This window comes from Schistocerca gregaria, chromosome 1 (assembly GCF_023897955.1).
Source record: "Schistocerca gregaria isolate iqSchGreg1 chromosome 1, iqSchGreg1.2, whole genome shotgun sequence".
Taxonomy (NCBI): Eukaryota; Metazoa; Arthropoda; class Insecta; order Orthoptera; family Acrididae; genus Schistocerca; species Schistocerca gregaria.
The window spans coordinates 618,671,670-618,694,455 of record NC_064920.1 but is presented as its reverse complement, the minus strand read 5'-3'; the positions used below and the strand labels follow the sequence as shown (position 1 = coordinate 618,694,455).

Here is a 22,786-nt window from a genome sequence, read left to right as displayed (position 1 = left end):
ACCTACGTTTATTATAGACGGCACCGTTTTATAGGGTATTAAAGGATATTCATGACTAGATTGAGGAGTTTTTGGTAAGGAGCATATGGTGTGTCATCTTGGACAGAGCATTATCAACAGATATAAAAGTAACACAGGGGTGTACGTTGGGGGCATTGCAGTTAATTTTGTATGTTAATGACCTTGCAAATAATATTGATAACCCCCCCATGAACCATGGACCTTGCCGTTGGTGGGGAGGCTTGCGTGCCTCAGCGATACAGATGGCCGTACCGTAGGTGCAACCACAACGGAGGGGAATCTGTTGAGAGGCCAGACAAACGTGTGGTTCCTGAAGAGGGGCAGCAGCCTTTTCAGTAGTTGCAGGGGCAACAGTCTGGATGATTGACTGATCTGGCCTTGCAAACATTAACCAAAACGGCCTTGCTGTGCTGGTACTGCGAACGGCTGAAAGCAAGGGGAAACGACAGCCGTAATTTTTCCCGAGGACATGCAGCTTTACTGTATGATTAAATGATGATGGCATCGTCTTGGGTAAAATATTCCGGAGGTAAAATAGTCCCCCATTCGGATCTCCGGGCGGGGACTACTCAGGAGGACGTCGTTATCAGGAGAAAGAAAACTGGCGTTCTACAGATCGGAGCGTGGAATGTCAGATCCCTTAATCGGGCAGGTAGGTTAGAAAATTTAAAAAGGGAAATGGATAGGTTAAAGTTAGATATAGTGGGAATTAGTGAAGTTCGGTGGCAGGAGGAACAAGACTTCTGGTCAGGTGACTACAGGGTTATAAACACAAAATCAAATAGGGGTAATGCAGGAGTAGGTTTAATAATGAATAGGAAAATAGGAATGCGGGTAAGCTACTACAAACAGCATAGTGAACGCATTATTGTGGCCAAGATAGATACGAAGCCCACACCTACTACAGTAGTACAAGTTTATATGCCAACTAGCTCTGCAGATGATGAAGAAATTGAAGAAATGTACGATGAAATAAAAGAAATTATTCAGATAGTGAAGGGAGACGAAAATTTAATAGTAATGGGTGACTGGAATTCGAGTGTAGGAAAAGGGAGAGAAGGAAACATAATAGGTGAATATGGATTGGGGCTAAGAAATGAAAGAGGAAGCCACCTAGTAGAATTTTGCACAGAGCACAACTTAATCATAGCTAACACTTGGTTTAAGAATCATGAAAGAAGGTTGTATATGTGGAAGAACCCTGGAGATACTAAAAGGTATCAGATAGATTATATAATGGTAAGACAGAGATTTAGGAACCAGGTTTTAAATTGTAAGACATTTCCAGGGGCAGATGTGGACTCTGACCACAATCTATTGGTTATGACCTGTAGACTAAAACTGAAGAAACTGCAAAAAGGTGGGAATTTAAGGATATGGGACCTGGATAAACTGAAAGAACAAGAGTTTCAGGGAGAGCATAAGGGAACAATTGACAGGAATAGGGGAAAGAAATACAGTAGAAGAAGAATGGGTAGCTCTGAGGGATGTAGTAGTGAAGGCAGCAGAGGATAAAGTAGGTACAAAGACGAGGGCTGCTAGAAATCCTTGGGTAACAGAAGAAATATTGAATTTAATTGATGAAAGGAGAAAATATAAAAATGCAGTAAATGTAGCAGGCAAAAAGGAATACAAACGTCTCAAAAATGAGATCGACAGGAAGTGCAAAATGGCTAAACAGGGATGGCTAGAGGACAAATGTAAGGATGTAGAAGCTTATCTCACTAGGGGTAAGATAGATACTGCCTACAGGAAAATTAAAGAGACCTTTGGAGAAAGGAGAACCACGTGTATGAATATCAAGAGCTCAGATGGCAGCCCAGTTCTAAGCAAAGAAGGGAAGGCAGAAAGGTGGAAGGAGTATATAGAAGGTTTATACAAGGGCGATGTACTTGAGGACAATATTATGGAAATGGAAGAGGATGTAGATGAAGACGAAATGGGAGATACGATACTGCGTGAAGAGTTTGACAGAGCACTGAAAGACCTGAGTCGAAACAAGGCCCCCGGAGTAGACAACATTCCATTAGAACTACTGACGGCCTTGGGAGAGCCAGTCCTGACAAAACTCTACCAGCTGGTGAGCAAGATGTATGAGACAGGCGAAATACCCTCAGACTTCAAGAAGAATATCATAATTCCAATCCCAAAGAAAGCAGGTGCTGACAGATGTGAGAATTACCGAACTATCAGTTTAATAAGCCACGGCTGCAAAATACTAACGCGAATTCTTTACAGACGAATGGAAAAACTGGTAGATGCAGACCTCGGGGAGGATCAGTTTGGATTCCGTCGAAATGTTGGAACACGTGAGGCAATACTGACCTTACGACTTATCTTAGAAGAAAGATTAAGAAAAGGCAAACCTACGTTTCTAGCATTTGTAGACTTAGAGAAAGCTTTTGACAATGTTGACTGGAATACTCTTTTTCAAATTCTAAAGGTGGCAGGGGTAAAATACAGGGAGCGAAAGGCTATTTATAATTTGTACAGAAACCAGATGGCAGTCATAAAAGTCGAGGGGCATGAAAGGGAAGCAGTGGTTGGGAAAGGAGTGAGACAGGGTTGTAGCCTCTCCCCGATGTTATTCAATCTGTATATTGAGCAAGCAGTAAAGGAAACAAAAGAAAAATTTGGAGTAGGTATTAAAATTCATGGAGAAGAAGTAAAAACTTGGAGGTTCGCCGATGACATTGTAATTCTGTCAGAGACGGCAAAGGACTTGGAAGAGCAGTTGAACGGAATGGACAGTGTCTTGAAAGGAGGATATAAGATGAACATTAACAAAAGCAAAACGAGCATAATGGAATGTAGTCAAATTAAATCGGGTGATGCTGAGGGAATTAGACTAGGAAATGAGACACTTAAATTAGTAAAGGAGTTTTGCTATTTAGGAAGTAAAATAACTGATGATGGTCGAAGTAGAGAGGATATAAAATGTAGACTGGCAATGGCAAGGAAAGCGTTTCTGAAGAAGAGAAATTTGTTAACATCGAATATAGATTTATGTATCAGGAAGTCGTTTCTGAAAGTATTTGTTTGGAGTGTAGCCATGTATGGAAGTGAAACATGGACGATAACTAGTTTGGACAAGAAGAGAATAGAAGCTTTCGAAATGTGGTGCTACAGAAGAATACTGAAGATAAGGTGGATAGAGCACGTAACTAATGAGGAGGTATTGAATAGGATTGGGGAGAAGATAAGTTTGTGGCACAACTTGACTAGAAGAAGGGATCGGTTGGTAGGACATGTTTTGAGGCATAAAGGGATCACAAATTTAGCATTGGAGGGCAGCGTGGAGGGTAAAAATCGTAGAGGGAGACCGAGAGATGAGTACACTAAGCAGATTCAGAAGGATGTAGGTTGCAGTAGGTACTTTGAGATGAAGCAGCTTGCACAGGATAGAGTAGCATGGAGAGCTGCATCAAACCAGTCTCAGGACTGAAGACAACAACAACAACAACAACAACAGTAACCGCAAAATGTAAATGATGCAGCTGTCTATAGAAAAGTACTGTCTGAAAAAAGTTGCACTAACATTCGTTTGGATCTTGACAAGATTTCACAGTGATGCAAAAATTAGTAACTTGATTTAAATGTCCCGAAATGTAAAATTTTACACAATTCAAATGTAAAAAGAAATGTAGTATCCTATCACTGCAATATTAATGTGTCACGACTGGAATCAAATATCTAAGTGTAACAATTTGTAGGGATATGACATCAACAAACACATCTATGTGGATAATCTGCAAATCACACTGAACTGCCTGGCAGAGGGTTCAACAAACCACCAGCACAATAATTCTCTATTATTCCACTCTCAAACAGCGCATAGAAAAAACGAACAATTGTATGTTTTCATGCAAGCTCTGATTTTTCCTATTTTATTATGATGATTGTTTCTCCCTATGTAGGTCGGCATCAACAAAATATTTAACAGAATCTGCCATCGGTTCTTGGTAGAACAACATTACAATAAATAAAAAGCACCAGTTTGTTTTTGAAATATTATAGAACAAAAGCAAACTGGTGCTTTTCATTTATTATTAACAAAATATTTTCTCATTCAGAGGAGAAAGCTAGTGATTGAAATTTCATGAAAAGATCCTGTGGCAACAAGAAACGTCTTTGTTTTAATGATGTGCATCCAAAATCCTGTATCGTATCAGTGACTCTCTTTCCCCCGTTTCTTGATAATACAAAATGTGCTGCCCTTCTTTGAACATTCTCGATGTACTCTGTTAATCCTATTTGGTAAGGATACCATGCCGTGCAGTGGTACTCCATAAGAGGATGGACAAGAGTACCGTAGGAAGTTTCTTTAGTTGATCTGTTGCATCTTCTAAGTGTACTGCCAATAAAATGCAGTCTTTGGTTTGATTTTCCCACAACATTTTCTATGTATCCTTTCCTATTTAAGTTGTTCGTAATTGTAGTTCCTAGGAATTTAGTTGAATTTATGGCCTTCAGATTCGATTGATTTATTGTGTAACTGAAGTTTAATGGATTCCTTTAGCACTCATGTGGATGACCTAACACTTTTCATCATTTAGGGTCAAATTGCCAATTTTCACACCACACAAATATCTTTTCTAAACTGTTTTGCAATTTTTTTTGTTCTTCTGACGACTTTAGTAAGCAGTAAATGCAGTGCGATCTGCAAACAACCTAAGACAGGTGCTCAGATCATCCCCTAAATCATTTACATAAATAAGGAACAGCAGAGGGCCTATAACACTACCTTGAGAAACACCAGACATCAATTCTGTTTTACTTGATGACTTTCCATCAGTTACTTCGACCTGTGACCTCTCTGACAGGAAATTGTGAATCCAGTTGCTTAAGTAAGATGATATTCCATAAGCATGCAATTTGATTATGGTGTCAAAAGCCTTCTGAAAATCTAGAAATACAGAATCAGTTTGAAATCCCTTGTCAATAACACTCAACACTTCATGTGACCAAAGAGCTAGTCAAGTTTCACAAAAACAATGCCTTCTAAATCTGTGTGTCAATAGACTGTTCTCTTCAAGGTAATCCATAATGTTCAAACACAATATATGTTCCAAAAGTCTGCTGCATATCTGCATTAATGACATGGGCATTTAATTTAGTAGATTGCTCCTACTGCCTTTCTTGAATATTGGTGCGACCACTGCAACTTTCCAATCTTTGGGTATGAATAGTTCGTCAAGCAAGCGGATGTATATGGTTGTTAAGTATGAAGCTATTGCATCAACATAATCTGAAAGAACCTAACTGGTACACAGTCTGGATTGGAAGACTTGCTTTTATTAAGCGATTTAAGTTGCTTCACTACTCAAAGGACATCTACCTCTAAGTTACTCATGTTGGCAGCAACTGTTCTTGATTCAAATTCTGGGATGATCACAATGGCCCTGTTACAAGTAAAGCAAGTAGCAGACTTTGGTGTACTGGTAGAATACTAAGGAAATATAACTGGTCTACAAAGAAAATCAGTTACAAAACACTCTATGGCCCGCCCTGTAATTTAAGGGACATGTACTAAAAAGCTCTAATAGAGAATATAGAATGTATACAGAAAAAAAAGGGTAGGAAATATGGTCACAGGTGTGTCTGACACTGGGAGTCTATCATGGAAATGCTAAAAAAAACTGAGGTGGGCAACACATTAAGGCAAATGCAAATTATTCGTAGAAGGCCTACTAACAAAGTTTCAAGAACCAGCATTAAGTCACGAATCTAGGAATATACTACAACCCTCTATGTATCACTCCCGTGGTGATCGGAAGGACAAGATTAAACTAATTACAGAAAACACATAGGCATTGAAGTACTCCTTCTTCCCCCACTCTATATGTGAATGGAGCTAAAAGAAGCTCTAATAACTGACACAATGGGAAGTACCCTCTACCATGGTTTGCAAAGAATGGATGTGATGTAGATTTTCAGTGCTTGTAGAAATAATAGGAATAAAAGTAATCACTGATCGAATAGTTAAGGCATCGTGCAGTTGTCAGGCATATAAACAAGACTGTATAGGGAGATAAGCTTCCAGACAATGTCACTACTCAATGCTAACTAACACAAAACTGAAACACACAGGGCTACAATGGTTGTCGGCCAGGACAACAAAGAGAGAGAGAGAGAGAGAGAGAGAGAGAGAGAGAGAGAGAGAGAGAGAGAGAGAGAGAGAGTCCACGCACAAGAAGGAGTTATAAGAGATAAACACAAGTTGGTAGGCATGTTTCTACATCTGAAAGATGATATCTATTCCAATTTCACAATAGTCACGTAAGAGTGGTACTACGATGATGCAAACCTTGTTTGCTTCAAATACATGCTGTAATGGTCATGAGCACTAGTTACCTTTGAGACTGGACGCAGTGAATTGATATTAATCAAGAATGCCTTTAAGGTGAAAAAGACACCCTTATCAATACCTCACCGAGTCTGATAAAGGTTGTGCAATAGGGCTACGAGAAACTGGATATTCCTTCTGTGATACTGGAGAAAGATTTGCCAGGCAGGAATGTAGCCACTGAACGTAACTGCTGGGTGCGGTGCTCACAAGAATGTAAAGTCGCAAGAAGACCAGGGTCCGGATGATCATGTGGCACTACCAAGGCGGCTGGTGCATCGTACAGCATCTGTAGCAGCAATCTGAGCAGCGGTTGACACCACAGCGACACAACAAACTGCTACAGATCAGTTACTTGAAGGACAGCTCTAAGCCAGACTACCTGCAGAGTGCATTCCATTGACCTCCCATCTGCAACATAAGTGGTGTTAAGTGAGAGCTCTTTGGAGGACAGGATGGAGATATGTTGTGTCTTCTGATGAAAGTTGGTTCTGCCTCAGTGCCAGTGATGACCGTGTGTTGGTTAGAAGGATGCTAATTGAGGGCCTGCAACCAACCTGTCTGCATGCTAAACACTGGACCAACACCTAGAGTTATGGTCTGGGGTGTGGTTTTGTATGACATCTGGTGATCCAATCTGTTGTGTGTGTTGAATCATATTATATTTTCATTCTTTCCTTTTCATACGTTAAGCTATATGTAAACTGAATGGGATTTACACAATGCCAAATGTAAATTAAAAAGTTGTTTTTTGGCAAGAATAATGTTTTGACACATCTGCATGAAAAAAAGAAGAAATCCACTCTAAGCTGTATCTTCACCCGGTTGTTTCTATAAGTGGTAGCTTGTGGACATATGCTTGGATCCAGCATACCATCATTATTTAAAATGTATATCTCAATCGTAAATTAAAACTGTTATAAAAAGATATTAGAAAGGTAAAATTAATTCACATATGCGAGACATGTGTCCCTGCCTGTTCACAATTTCGCCTGCCGCCGAGATCCAGCATCAGGGGGTTAGGAGCAGACAAGAGGAATTTGCATGAGCAGTGGAGGAGCGATCCTGCATCAGCATTGTTATAATCAAGACTACGCACAATGGAATTAATGTGAAGCAGAATGTAATGCAAATTATGAATACTGGTCTTGAATGTATTGATATTGAAGGTCTGTTGATATTGATATCAGTTAAAGTCACCCAGGTTTGAGTACAGATTCAGAAATTACCTTCCAATTTCTTTCTACTATTCTTTCCAGACTATTTTTTCAATTATTCAAGCAGCAATTATTCATCATTTCCAACATTACTATTCATGTGCTGGAATTCATGAACAGCATTCTTGGGGCTATTTTCCAACAGGATAATGTTCATCCACATACAGGTGTTGACATGCTGCGTTGGCCTGCTTGATCACCAGGTCTGTCTACGATCAAGCACATACAGGATATCAATGGATGACAACTCCAGTATCATTGACAACCAGTATTAACTGCACCTATAATGACAGATCAAGTGCAATAGGCATGCAACTCCAGCCCACAGACAAGACAACCGTCTCCTGGACAACACAATGCATGCACATCTGCATGATGCATTCAATATTCATGTACTTACATCAGTTATTAATGTACCAGCATTTCACATGTGCAATGGCTTATTTCACACTTACATTAATCTGTGATCTCACAATGTTAGTCATTCAAATATTTTACCTAAACAAATGTATTCCAGAAATTTCATTACTCTACATTAATTATTTTTTGGTGCTGTGGTCTTTTTTTCTGTTAGTGTAATTGTGTTCCACCAGGGCTTTCCAGTATCACATTGATACAAACAGGTACCGTATTTACTCGAATCAAAGCCGCACTCGAATCCAAGCCGCACCTGAAAAATGAGACTCGAAATCAAGGAAAAAAAATTTTCCCGAATCTAAGCCACACCTGAAATTTGAGACTCGAAATTCAAGGGGAGATGAAAGTTGTAGACCACACCTCCAAATCAAAACAAAGTTAGTTCATTGTAACATGAGACACAATTTAGGTCGATTAGATGAAGATACAGCTACAGTAGTTTGGTTCAAGTCGTAAGCTTAACAGTTAAGCTTTACCAAGTAGCCATTGCTATGTGTCAGGCGCTCCGTCCTTATTTGTACGGGTACCCTTCCTTTTTCACGTGCTTCGTTTGGTTTGAATCGATTGCTTATTCCGCTTTGATCTGACAAGTGTCGTTCTCTTTGTTATAGGTGTTTACGTCACTCTAAGCTGAAACTGCATTATTTTAATGTGTCGTGCATTGTTTGCCGCATTCTGATAATGAGTGCTTACGACCTGTCACCGCTCGTGGCATGTCTTGCTTTTGTGCACGCTACCGCGACTTACAATAAAAAGAAGAGAGAGGAATTGTCTCATAAGCGAAACAATGGCAAGACTGCTATTTGTTGTTACTTACACAGCTGCTTTCTTTGATAATGATAAACAAAAACCAAATAATAGACTGCTTATGATAGAAGAGGTTCTGAACGAAAGTTTAGCGAAAATTTTTCTCTGTTTGAAAATCTTTGCAGACGCCTCTTTAGTACATTACATTCTGCAGATAAATTAGTCATCATAAATTTAAAAATCTAGTCAGTTACCGTGCTTCATTTCTGTCTGTATCACTATTCAGCATAAGAATAATACGAATATAAACATTACATGATATGTCTCTTCTTCTTGCTGTTGTCTCACTCTAGTTTCGTGGTTAATTAGGCAGACAGGATTTAAATGAGATAGCAGCAAACACGAAAGAATACATGGCATAATGTTTACATTCTTCTACCTTCTCTTTTAATTTATTTACTGACGCAGAGGTTTTGGCGCCAGTATTTATCTTCGTGCCTGCAAAGCATGCCTGTGTAGTGCTACATATATTAGACGGCAGAAGTTAGTTGTGGCGGCACCAACCAACATTTTTCAGAACTTCCGCTTACTTTGCACTCGATTCTAAGCCGCAGGAGGGTTTTTGGATTACAAAAACTGAGAAAAAATTGTGGCTTAGATCGAGTAAATACGGTATACAATAAATAAACAAATAATTTATAATGTCACATATTTCTCTACTAATTGGCTTTACAATGAAAGAGGTTACAATACAGTGTGATGTGCTGGGCCCAATACAATGGTTTGTGATATAATGGAAATAGTAAACTGGGCTTAAGCCTAGATGAGGGGTAGTGCAAGAAACAACATATTTCCTTTACAGTATAAAGGTTGGTAAAGTGTCAGTACTGCATATCTAATGAGACAATAGGCTTACCTAAACAATGAAGGGCCAAGAGTGAGGTGATGTATTTATGGTGAATACCTTTATATCCTTTAAAATCATTTGCAGGTTATTCATGACATAATTAAATTGGCACAACCACAGCTACATGTTTCTTTACTATCAGTTTGGGTTGATGATCGCGGTGACAAAATGGTCTGTAACTGCCATTGATAGTCCTATGTATGGTACAAACACCAGTCACTTGCTGTCTTCCAATGTTACTTCAGTGATCAACACTAAACATATTACCTTCTTAATTTAATCACTTTAGCCATTCCTGTATTTGACAGACAGGCTTTCCTGGCCACTCGCAAGAAATCTACATCTACATCTACATCCACACTCTGCGAAGTACTATGAGGTGCATGGCAGAGGCTACATCTCATTGTACCAGTTATTAGAGTTTCTTCCAGTTCCATTCACGTATGGAGCACAGGAAGAATGAGTGTTTGAATGCCTTTGTGTGTGTGTGCAGCAATTATTCTAATCTTACCCTCACAATCCTTGCTTGAGCAATATACAGGGAGATGTACTATATCCCAAGAGTAATCATTTAAAGCTGGTTTTTGAAACTTTGTTAATAGACTTTCTTGGGATAATTTACGCCTATCTTCAAGAGTCTGCCCTTTCAGTTCCTTCAGTATCTCTGTGACACTCTCTCCTAGATTAAACAAACCTGTGACCATTTGTGCTGCCCTTCTACGTATAAGCTCCAAATCCCCTGTCAGTCCTATCTGGTACAGATCCCCCACACTCAAACAATATTCTAGGATGGGTTGCACAAGTGATTTGTAAGCAACCTCTTTAGTAGACTGATTGCACTTCTCCAGTTTTCTACCATTAAACCGAAGTCTACCACATGCTTACCCATGACTGAACCCATGTGATCATTAAATTTTTTATCCCTACAGAGTATTGTATTTGTATGAACTGGTGATTCTAACAGTGTCTCATTGACATTATAGACATATGAATCAGTTCTAACAACAATGCAGTGTTGGGATGTATGGAGGCAGCTGGATGCATACAGATATCCATATGCATCAATTTCCTGTATGTACTTTCTGTGCCCACAAGTGAAGGAATGGAAGACAGCCATCTGCCTCTTCTTCTGTGGTGAATTTTTTGCTCTCACGGCCAGCATTCCGATGTACAACACATTTAACCATATATACTCTGCTATGTAGTCACACAATGCAGGATTCTTCTATGTATCTACAGAAATGCTTTGGCTGAAGGCACGCAGTCCCAGTGGCTACTTCCTCAAAATGCTCGATGCGACTAATGTTCTTGCTGAGTCAGATATACTTTAACAATTTCATGAACTCGTACGAGCTATTCATGTGGTGGTCACTGTGTTTTGACTAAGGGTCAGGATGTTCTGCCAGATATTTGGAGAGTGTATATTTTGCCAAGTTGACAGTTAACATCACACTTCTATGTATTTTTAGACTGCCACATAAGTGAGGGGAAACTGATCTGTTACACTGTTAGTTGTTTTGTATACCCTGTTTGAAACAAGGATGATCAAGAAAGCCTGCACACAAAACTGTAACACCTGAGGCAGGTCTTGCAGAGGAATTCCTACACTGGTACACTAATTAAGAAGGCAATATGAACAATGTGTAATGTTGAAACAACACAGGAAGAGAGCAAGGCACCTGGCATTACTGACATGTGTGTGACCACCAAAAGCCAAGATCACAAGGATTCTGAACAAATGCAATGTTAAAACAATCATCCGACCACCACAGAAAATTAGAAACCTCACCACATGCCTGCTGTCTACAGCATTCAGTGTGAGTGCAAGGTGCAGTCCACTGGGCAGACAGAACACCGTGTCCTGCAGAAACGTAAATCAGCAGTCTGATCACAGCATGGATGAAAGCCATATAACCAGTTTTAAATGGACTAGAGTGCTGTGCAGAGTCATTAGACTTTAGGGTAGCATAATAAAGGAAATCAACATAATTAGGATCAATGACGACCTCTTTAAATAGAAATGGAAACTATCAACTCAGATCTGCAGAGAGGGGGGGGGGGGGGGATGTTTACTGGCCACAATAAGCAACATGTGCTCTCAGACAAAAGACAAAGCAGCAGCAGGGGCAGTGAGAGTGAGTGAGTGGACCAACATCAGGCACTACCTTCATAAAGAAAACACAAACACCCTTTCAACATTGCCAAAAGGTGCTGCGTGTAAAAACCATCAAAATATCAAGCTGTTTCGCTAAACTCACTGGACTGGGAACAAAATAATTTAATATTAATTTAACTCACTGGGAAGAACAAGGATCATACTAGAGTCTTATTTGCTTCATTTTAAACTGATTTTGTTACTTGATTATTTTCAAACTTTCAACTTACCATTTGGGTATACCTTCACTAACTGGCTGATGATATTATATATAGTGAATCGATCAGCTTGCAACTGAGTTTGACAACTAACATGCTGATTCATTTCAATCAGAAGGTAATCTGGCAGCTTGGCAGGCACATTGTGCATCTGTAACTAGAATGCAAAAGCAGTTACCATGGAATAATACACACAGGTAGTGATATGGCCCAGGCAAATGCTCAGTGGGCAGGACATTTACAAATGGGCATTTGCCTGGTAATTTGCGCAAAGCATTTTTAAATGCCTAAAACTGAACATTAATAAAAAAAAAGTAATTTTTAAAGCTTTTACTGCTAGAATGCATAATTTATCAATTAAAATAAGGGATGAGATGTTACTTTCAATACTTAAAGTCATCGCTTTTATTAATAAGAAAGAAAGGAAAGAAGAGAGTAGCAAGGTTTCTTTTTCCTAACATTTCAATTTGTTGTACCACAGAAGGGTGCATGTTGCTGACAGCTGCTTATCATCTATAATGTCCTTTTTCTTTTTACCAGTTCTGCTCTTCACGCACACACAGTGTTGAACAGCTGTATAGTGACAGTCAGGGAAACAAAGATTCCAAGACTTACCAAGCGGGAAAGGGCCGGCAGACAGGCACAATGAACAAAACACACAAACACACACACAGAATTACTAGCTTTCGCAACCGATGGTTGCTTCTTCAGGAAGGAGAGGGAAAGACGAAAGGATGTGGGTTTTAAGGGAGAGGGTAAGGAGTCATTCCATTTCTCGGGAGCGGAAAGACTTCCCTTAGGGGAAAAAAAGACAGGTGTACACTCGCACGCACGCGCGCACACACACACACACACACACACACACACACACACATCCGCATATATATATATATATATATATATATATATATATATATATATATATATAAAAAACAGAAAGAAACTTCCACATGGGAAAAATATATTAAAAACAAAGATTCCAAGACTTACCAAGCGGGAAAGCGCCGGCAGACAGGCACATGAACAAAACACACAAACACACACACAGAATTACGAGCTTTCGCAACTGGCAGTTGCTTCGTCAGGAAAGAGGGAAGGAGAGGGAAAAATGAAAGGATGTGGGTTTTAAGGGAGAGGGTAAGGAGTCATTCCAATCCCGGGAGCGGAAAGACTTCCCTTAGGGGAAAAAAAGGACAGGTGTACACTCGCACACACACACACACACACACACACACACACACACATATCCATCCGCACATACACAGACACAAGCAGACATATTTATATATATATATATATATATATATATATATATATATATATATAGAAATAAACTTCCACATGGAAAAAATATATTAAAAACAAATATTCCAAGACTTACCAAGTGGGAAAGCGCCGGTAGACAGGCACAATAAAATAACACACAAACACACACACAAAATTTCTAGCTTTCGCAACCAACGGTTGCTTCTTCAGGAAAGAGGGAAGGAGAGAGAAAGACGAAAGGATGTGGGTTTTAAGGGAGAGGGTAAGGAGTCATTCCAATCCCGGGAGCGGAAAGACTTACCTTAGGGGGAAAAAAGGATAGGTATATACTCGCGCGCGCGCGCGCCCACACACACACACACACACACACACACACACACACACACACACAAACCCATACATATACAGACACAAGCAGACATATATGTCTGATGCCACTTCCCTATACACAAATATCCCACACATCCAGGGCCTCGCTGCAATGAAGCACTTCCTTTCACGCCGATCACCTGCCACCCTACCTAAAACCTCTTTCCTCATCACCTTAGCCAGCTTCATCCTGACCCACAACTTCTTCACTTTTGAAGGCCAGACATACCAACAATTAAAGGGAACAGCCATGGGTACCAGGATGGCAGCCTCGTATGCCAACCTATTCATGGGTCGCTTAGAGGAAGCCTTCTTGGTTACCCAAGCCTGCCAACACAAAGTTTGGTACAGATTTATTGATGACATCTTCATGATCTGGACTCACAGTGAAGAAGAACTCCATAATTTCCTCTCCAACCTCAACTCATTTGGTTCCATCAGATTCACCTGGTCCTACTCCAAATCCCATGCCACTTTCCTTGACGTTGACCTCCATCTGTCCAATGGCCAGCTTCACACATCCGTCCACATCAAACCCACCAACAAGCAACAGTACCTCCATTATGACAGCTGCTACCCATTCCATATCAAACGGTCCCTTCCCTACAGCCTAGGCCTTCGTGGCAAACGAATCTGCTCCAGTCCTGAATCCCTGAACCATTACACCAACAACTTGAAAACAGCTTGCGCATCCCGCAACTACCCTCCCAACCTGGTACAGAAGCAAATAACCAGAGCCACTTCCTCATCCCCTCAAACCCAGAACCTCTCACAGAAGAACCCTAAAAGTGCCCCACTTGTGACAGGATACTTCCCGGGACTGGATCAGACTATGAATGTGACTCTCCAGCAGGGATATGACTTCCTAAAATCCTGCCCCGAAATGAGATCCATCCTTCATGAAATCCTCCCCACTCCACCAAGAGTGTCTTTCCGCTGTCCACCTAACCTTCGTAACCTCTTGGTTCACCCCTATGAAATCCCCAAACCACCTTCCCTACCCTCTGGCTCCTACCCTTGTAACTGCCTCCGGTGTAAAACTTGTCCTATGCACCCTCCCACCACCACCTACTCCAGTCCTGTAACCCGGAAGGTGTACACGATCAAAGGCAGAGCCACGTGTGAAAGCACCCACGTGATTTGCCAACTGACCTGCCTACACTGTGACGCTTTCTATGTGGGAATGACCAGCAACAAACTGTCCATTCGCATGAATGGACACAGGCAGACAGTGTTTGTTGGTAATGAGGATCACCCTGTGGCTAAACATGCCTTGGTGCACAGCCAGCACATCTTGGCACAGTGTTACACTGTCCGGGTTATCTGGATACTTCCCACCAACACCAACCTATCCGAACTCCGGAGATGGGAACTTGCCCTTCAATATATCCTCTCTTCTCGTTATCCACCAGGCCTCAATCTCAGCTAATTTCAAGTTGCCGCCACTCATACTTCACCTGTCATTCAACATCATCTTTGCCTCTGCACTTCCGCCTCGACTGACATCTCTGCCCAAACTCTTTGCCTTTAAAATGTCTGCTTGTGTCTGTATATGTATGGATGGATGTGTGTGTGTGTGTGTGTGTGTGTGTGTGTGTGTGTGTGTGTGTGTGTGTGTGCGCGCGCGCGCGAGTATATACCTATCCTTTTTTCCCCCTAAGGTAAGTCTTTCCGCTCCCGGGATAGGAATGACTCCTTACCCTCTCCCTTAAAACCCACATCCTTTCATCTTTCCTTTTCCTTCCCTTTTTCCTGACGAAGCAACTGCCGATTGCGAAAGCTCGAAATTTTGTGTGTTATTTTATTGTGCATATAATCCATGTCAAACCTCTGAATATTATTGAAGAATTATTACTGACAAAAAAATTATTACTGGATGTGTTAAACAGCTGGCATGTGTTTCTTGATGGTAAATGTATTCTTAAACGTTAAACTGCCTTTTCGGTGAAAAAAAATTCTTTATTGTTAGATGTAGTGACATCTGAGCCAGACTACAGTTTTATATTCTGCTCTTCTCTTTATCAACTTCTGTATGACTGCACTGCTGTGAAGATAAAACTGATCACATTAAAGACACAAAAAGTTATGTTTACAGTCCAATTTATTTCTCTTAATAACCCTCTCCTAACTCTCAAGCAACTTTTCCAACTTTATTACTCAACCACTACAGAAACAGTGTTGCAAATCACCTCCTCTAATACAAAACATCAGCTTAAAGTTTTTTATAAACACTGATTATTAATGAATGTTTAAAATGCACAAATGCCCGAGCATTTATGAATTTTAGGCTTTTGCCCATGCATTTTACACCACTACACACAGGACAATGACGTTATAATGACTACATATATTAATCATACAATCTACAACAATATTATGCTACTCACCATATAAAGGAGTCATTAAAACAGACAGGCACTACAAAAACACTGCTATATATTTGAGCTTTTGGAAAAAAGCTCTACTCATATACACATGACCACTCTCTCTGACTGCAGTCTAGTCCCAGTAGCAAGTGAATGTGCATGTGTTTTCTACATCAGAAGAAGGCCTTTTGGCCAAAAGATCAAATTAGCAGACTTTTTGTTGTACATGTCTACAACTTGACATCTCCTTTATACAATAAGTAGCTATTTATCCTTTTCATAATACTGTTGTTTTTCCATCCTGGATTTTTCACCATTTGATCATACAATACACAAACATTCCCCTGGGAGTAGCTGCATTGATTGAAATCAAAAGGCCTCAACTAGTACTGACAGCTTCCTTGGTGCAGAAACTTCATCTAACAGACAACACCATGTCCTGTGCTTCTACATACTAGTACATGAAAGCAATGTTGTATGGTATGTAATCAAGTTTGAAATTATCTAAATTTATTGATACAGTCAATGAAGATACTTTTTGCTTCAAATTACAAAGCAGATGATAGCAAAGGTTGATAGTGACTGCAAAAAACCACTAATCGCTATGAAGTAATACACTGTCTTCCAACTTCTTTCAAAACAGTTACTGCCATCATTAGCCACTGTATGGGGAATTATCTTACAGTGTATGATTAGTAGATCAACTGATCATAAAATTACACAAGATGTATGATTATTAGATAACTGGTCACAAAATCACATAAATTTATTTTCTGTTACATCTTTTTTAGATATTCAACACCATCTAATGCCATTCTTGTTACCACATACACAGAAAACAGCATTCCAAGGCAAGAAACTACATGTAACTGGTCCAAAATTAGAAAATGCTCATCAGAAAAAGTAGAAATTTTGCACTATTCACTTTTATAAAGGAAATCATCAATAAAATATTGAAATTTAAGGCTTACAATAATTCATATTTGCACACAAATGAGATATGATGGATCTACAATAACTGCTGGGTGTATGATGAAACAATGAAATTCTTCATAGCTGTGGCAGACCATTTACAAACTAAAATAAACAATAAATACAGTCACTATCTATACATTGTAACTTAGCACTCTATACCGGGGTTGTGAAAGTGGGGAATACAAAGAATCCCTTATATGCTTCCAGGAGTGCCAGTTTGAAGCAGCAAGTTACAATATGCATGCACAGGGTGCACGAGAGGTCCCATACCCCTGTTTAGTATTTAATGTTTTTAGGCAGGTTGGTAGCTACATTACTTCTTATCAATTGTTGAAATTCATGTTTACAGGTTTTTGCAGTCACAGTCAAGTTTTAATTCGTAGCCACGACAGATGTTGGGGGTCATAGTTACACTACTGACGAGCACTTGGGGCCAAGTGTGCGGTTGCATGAATGCCAACACACAGGGCAGACAATGAAATGGATTATGGGAGCATTCCAGGAAAAATTTAATAGGGCTCCACCACGAAGGGAAATACTTCTGGATTGGGAAAGACATGTTATGCTTTTGGCAGTGTTGAAGGAAGAAGGCATGAAAGAAACATGTGCCAGAGTCCCTGCTTCAAATGAACAATCTCCTATGAAGTCAACTTGTAAAGATGCTTCAGAGCTCTGTATACTGATGACAACAATAGGGGATCGCTTTGGGGGGGGGGGGGGGGGGGGCACAAAAGAAGCCTTAAGGTCATACCCTTTTGACCGACATTTATAAATGAGTTATCAGATACAGACCCGAATGAGCGCATTTCAGCATGCCGTGCTTTGTCAGTTTCTAAACACAGTGAACTATGGCCAGGTTTTATTTTCAGATGAAAGTTCCATTTATCACAGCTCTTGCTCTAGAAATATTGTTGTATCGGCCAAAGAGAAGTCTATATTACACAGTCGAGCTAGAAAGGAACCAGCCTCCCACATAATGATATGGATAACGATAACATCACATCTGCTTGGACCATACTTTTTGAGGGGACTGCGAATTGCACAAATTATTTACACATGTTAAAAGATGGTTAATGCCTGAACTGAGGAAGCCTATGGATGCAGCAAGAGGGAGCATCTCCTCACTACACTCTTGCATTGTGAGAGTTCCTAAATGAACACTTTCCAGGATGGTGGATAGGTCATGGCTTTCAGCAACACCAGCTCCCTTGAAATAGACACTAAGGAGTCCTGACCTCCCCACACCTGACAACTCCTTATGGGAAGTCACCAAGGTGCATGTATTTGTAAGTCACCAAGGAGGTGCTTCACACTACAACACTGGACATGCTCAAAAATATGTTGAGAAGAATGTGGAGGCATATGGAAATGTGCTTACTGCATGATGGGGAAAATACCATATTGGGCACTCAATATGTAAGCAAGCAGTTGTTCTAAAACAAATAAAATCAATTAGTATTCAATACTAGGGGGAGTGGGGATTTTGCACCCATCCTATAGTATATAGGATTGATGCAGACAGGCAATGCACATAATACAAAAGATTTTACTTGGTACACCATAACAGTCAAGTGCTACTGATTATCAGTCTTTTTTTCTTACCATGATGCATTCAAGTGAAGCCAGGGAAGCCAAAAAACGTGCAGCAGTTTACATGGAGAAGACTTAAGCTGCACTGTCCTGTTCTTTTGTTTTGTCAATTAGCAATGTTTATAACTTTGTTTATAATAACGGTTTTGCGTGGAGTTGGAACCATTTGTCCTATGAGCTTTTAGTGGTTCAGGCAGGATCAACAGAATAACTGATGACACAGAGTAACACTTATATCAATTACGAGTAGGTTTATTTTAAATAACTGTGTATCTGCAATTTATGAAATGAGCATTCTGTGTTGTTTGAACTCCTTGACGTATGTCAAGAAAATTAGAGTTTTGTGATGTATGTATGAAAAAGCAAAAGAATAAGTTGAAATTTTAAATTTTTATAATATGAATATGTTTATGAAAGAAGTATGTTTGTTAAAAGCTGGTTAGTGCTTAGGGCACTTGTATTTGTAACACGTAAAAGCTGTAGGGAAGTCCCTTTGCAACAAAAGTGGCATGGCGTGATGTAAAAAGGTGGGTTTGGCGGTTGAACTGAGCGGCTCCTTAGTGTGAACAGCATACAGTGTGTGGCAAGCCTTAGCATGGTACACCTCGACGGTGCTGAGAGGCAATTGGAATCTGCATTAGAAGGGATTTGCCTTGGACATGGATCTGGCTATTATTTGGTATTCACAGAATAATGGAATGGCTTTAATATATTGAAAATTGGATGCCAAGAAGAGATTTTATAGAGAATTTGCACATCAAGAGACATGAGTACAGTTAGCCGCCATTTCGCCTGCCATCTTCGCCACTGCTTCACAGACTTCATACATTCAGTTACGTAATGTATATTGGCATGGACCAGTTAATTTGTGTATTATTTCAATAATAATCACACAAAACGTCAATCCGTTTTCAAAACCATAACTTCAACCCTGATCACGAACCTACACAGGGTCCTAGCCTAAGTGCTACTAAAACCAAGAATCCTGATTTAAATGAACAATTCCGGCAGTCATGTGTTTAAAAGTGATTTTTTGTCTAAAGTAAAAGTAGTAGTAAAAGTTAAAGTAAGAGTAAAATTTGGATGCTTTGTTTATAGACTACGTCAAGTGAAACTGTTAAGGCAAGAAGTTTAAGTACAAAAATTTAAAGATCAATCGATAAGAAAGTGAAAAACCTTAAATATTTAATGGCTAAAAACCATAAAAGTGAAGTTGGATAGGCTTTTGCTAAAGTAGCATAAGTTTATCATAAAACATAGTTTTGTAGGATTACAGTGCAAGATTGTGTAAAAATTACTGCCAAGAATACCTGCTTCACATGTGATTCAAGTACAAGTACATTTAAATCTTTAACGAACCGATTTGCGATAGCACTATCAAAAGTGAAGTTATGCACATTTTCAAAGATAATGTAATTTGGTGCCCATCATGAATGGTTCCTTTTGAAGTTAATTAAGCCCAGTGACGCATTTTATTACCTTTCAAAGTAATTTAAGTGAATGAATAGCCTTAAGAGATAGTTTTTACTTTTGCAATAATCAAGAAGTTTAAGTACAAAAATTTAAAGAACAGTGGCTTGTGGCAGTTCATGGGTCCCCATCATATTACCCTCCTATAAGAAAAAAAAAATGAACTATTATCATTATTAAGGAAAACTGCTATATGCAGAGGAACTTAAATAGTGTATTTACGATGTTATTCATCTTTGTGTTATTCGCGTAAGTCAAGATAGAAGCCCCTCATGTCCAAAATCAGTTATGCTCTTCATGCAGAAGAATAAGGCAGTGGGAGAAGGCAGTTTTACAATCATAGTGAACTTTCTCAGTAAACAATATGGCAAAACACTAGCCATTTACATGACTGTCCGAAGTTGCCCACACACTACCCTACCATATGTCGACTATCTTTCCTGCAGTGCTTCCTCTGCAGTACTACAGTTATCTTAACAAATTAAAGGCACTGTGGCACTCTTAGCAAAGTTGTTTTAATAGACAAGCTTCCCATTAAACACTATAGAAAATTTTCATCTAATGTAACTAGCTGTGGATAGGAATTTAAAGTTTACCTAGATTTGACTGTTTAGATGAAAACATTATCTTCATCTAATTTAATTAGTAACCGCACTCTTAAACGTAACAGGTATTAGCTCGGTCAAGTTAATTTAAATGCACACACTTTCAAGCAAAATTTTCCAAGTAACCATACATCGAAAATGGATCACTGTGAAGCTAAGGCCATAAAATGAGCACCCATCAGCAAAAAGTGAGCAGAAGTGTACAGATTTAAATTAACTTGCCCCAGATAATACCAATGGTGCAGATATTGGTTTCGCTGAACAATAAAAGCTGTCAAACTTTATATACCTACCCAATGCTAGTTTTGTTAGCCGTAAATTTTCAATGCTGTTTATGGGGGTAAAGCTTGACTATTAAAACAACTATGCTAAAGTATTCCACTGTCATTGATTTGTTACGACAGCAAGCAGTACCAAAGAAAGAGCATTGCATTTAAGACAGTCGTGTTTTGGTACAGTAAGGTGCACTATTAATAATAATTAAATCTAAAGGCTATATATTTTAATGTTTGCTAATGCACAGAAAGCATGACTGAACTTTTGTTCAAACAACTACAGTAACTCAGTACATATGAACTAAAATAATGGTGATAAAGGAAAGAGAAATTAAGTTTTAAACACACTTTCTTTTTCTTATTTTTCCCAGAAAATGCTTATAATTAAACATTGCTTTTTTGCTTTCAGTCTACAACTGTAGCTTCACGAAAGTGAATTTCTGATTTATGTTCATTACAAAAATTTGGCTCAATCTGACATGCCCTATTCTGTTCAAAACTTATTAGCAAGTTGCTTTTCTCCACCTTGTATATAGTGATTCATATTAGACTATGTTCAATCTCTCTCTCTCTCTCTCTCTCTCTCTCTCTCTCTCTCTCTCTCTCTCTCTCTCTCTCTGTATTACACATTTGTAGGTCTTTCTAATTAATACAAGGATTTGTAAAGCAGGTGTGGTTTCAGTTAGTGTACAAAGTAATTTCTTGATCTATTACATTTCTTACACTACTGATTATGTACACAAAGACTTTTATGAACTACCAGCATACTGGATGATTTGAAAATGGTTCCTAGCCAGAAACTAGTCATCAAGTGAACAAAAAAAGAGCTATTTTCAACTTCGGTTGGTTTTTTGTTGGGAAGATTTTTATAGCTGAATAACTCACTTCCAAAAATCTTTGACCAACAGTTTTATGGTTGTGTACCACAGTTCTCCTCTCCATGATAAGTGGATGTTGAAGTGATGGGGTGGCTTGCAGGCCTCCTCAATGATACAGGTAGCTGTACCGGAGGTCTAACCACACTGGAGGGGTACCTGTGGTGAGGTCAGCTTAACATATTTTAACTCACATTGTAGGTGCCCAGTCTGCTCCCTACCTGGAATAGCACAGTGACAGCTATCTGCTTTGGAAATCTGTCTACTGGCTGCCTATCTTTGGGTGTGAACTTATCTGATCGACAATACAGAACAGACGATTTGTTTGTGTGTTCTGACACCCCTTACCTCTAGTGATGTGCTGAGCAGCTATGTCACAGCATGTATTATGGTTTTGAACTTGAAGAGATGCTCTATTCCTTGGAAAGTGTCATTTTTCTGTACATCTTGTAGTTTTGCACATTTGTCTTCTGATATCCCTCAGGTACTTATTACTGACCCTGTACAGCCAAATATTTTTCCTGAAGAGATGCAGCTGTATAGCTTAATGATGATGGCAAAATATTCTTCAAGTCAAATAGCCTCCACTTGGGATCTTCGGGCTGAGACTACTCAAGAGGATATTGTCGTCATGGAGAACAAAACTGTCATTTTATGGGTCTGAGTGTGGGATGGTCAATACTTAACTGTTTAGATAGGTTGGAGAATTTAAGAGACAAATGGATAGGTTGAAGTTATACACAATCGGAATTAGCAAGACCAATATTTCACTTCTGGTGAGTACAAAGTGACCAAATGGTTCAAATGGCTCTGAGAACTATGGGACTTAACAGCTATGGTCATCAGTCCCCTAGAACTTAGAACTTCTTAAACCTAACTAACCTAAGGACATCACACAACACCCAGTCAACAAAGCGACCAAAACAAAGTCAAACAAAAGTAGTGCAGAAGTAGGTCTAATAATGAA

General features: G+C 39.4%; 1 protein-coding gene across 1 annotated transcript in view; it reads right to left on the bottom strand.

The window, feature by feature from the left end:
- LOC126359133 (MMS19 nucleotide excision repair protein homolog) overlaps positions 1-22,786 on the bottom strand; it is a 224,822-nt gene that overhangs the window by 191,330 nt on the left and 10,706 nt on the right. Inside the window, exon 3 of the mRNA XM_050007606.1 lies at positions 12,041-12,185. Within this exon, the coding sequence (XP_049863563.1) occupies positions 12,041-12,185 (145 nt within the window). The remainder of the gene's footprint in view (positions 1-12,040; positions 12,186-22,786) is intronic.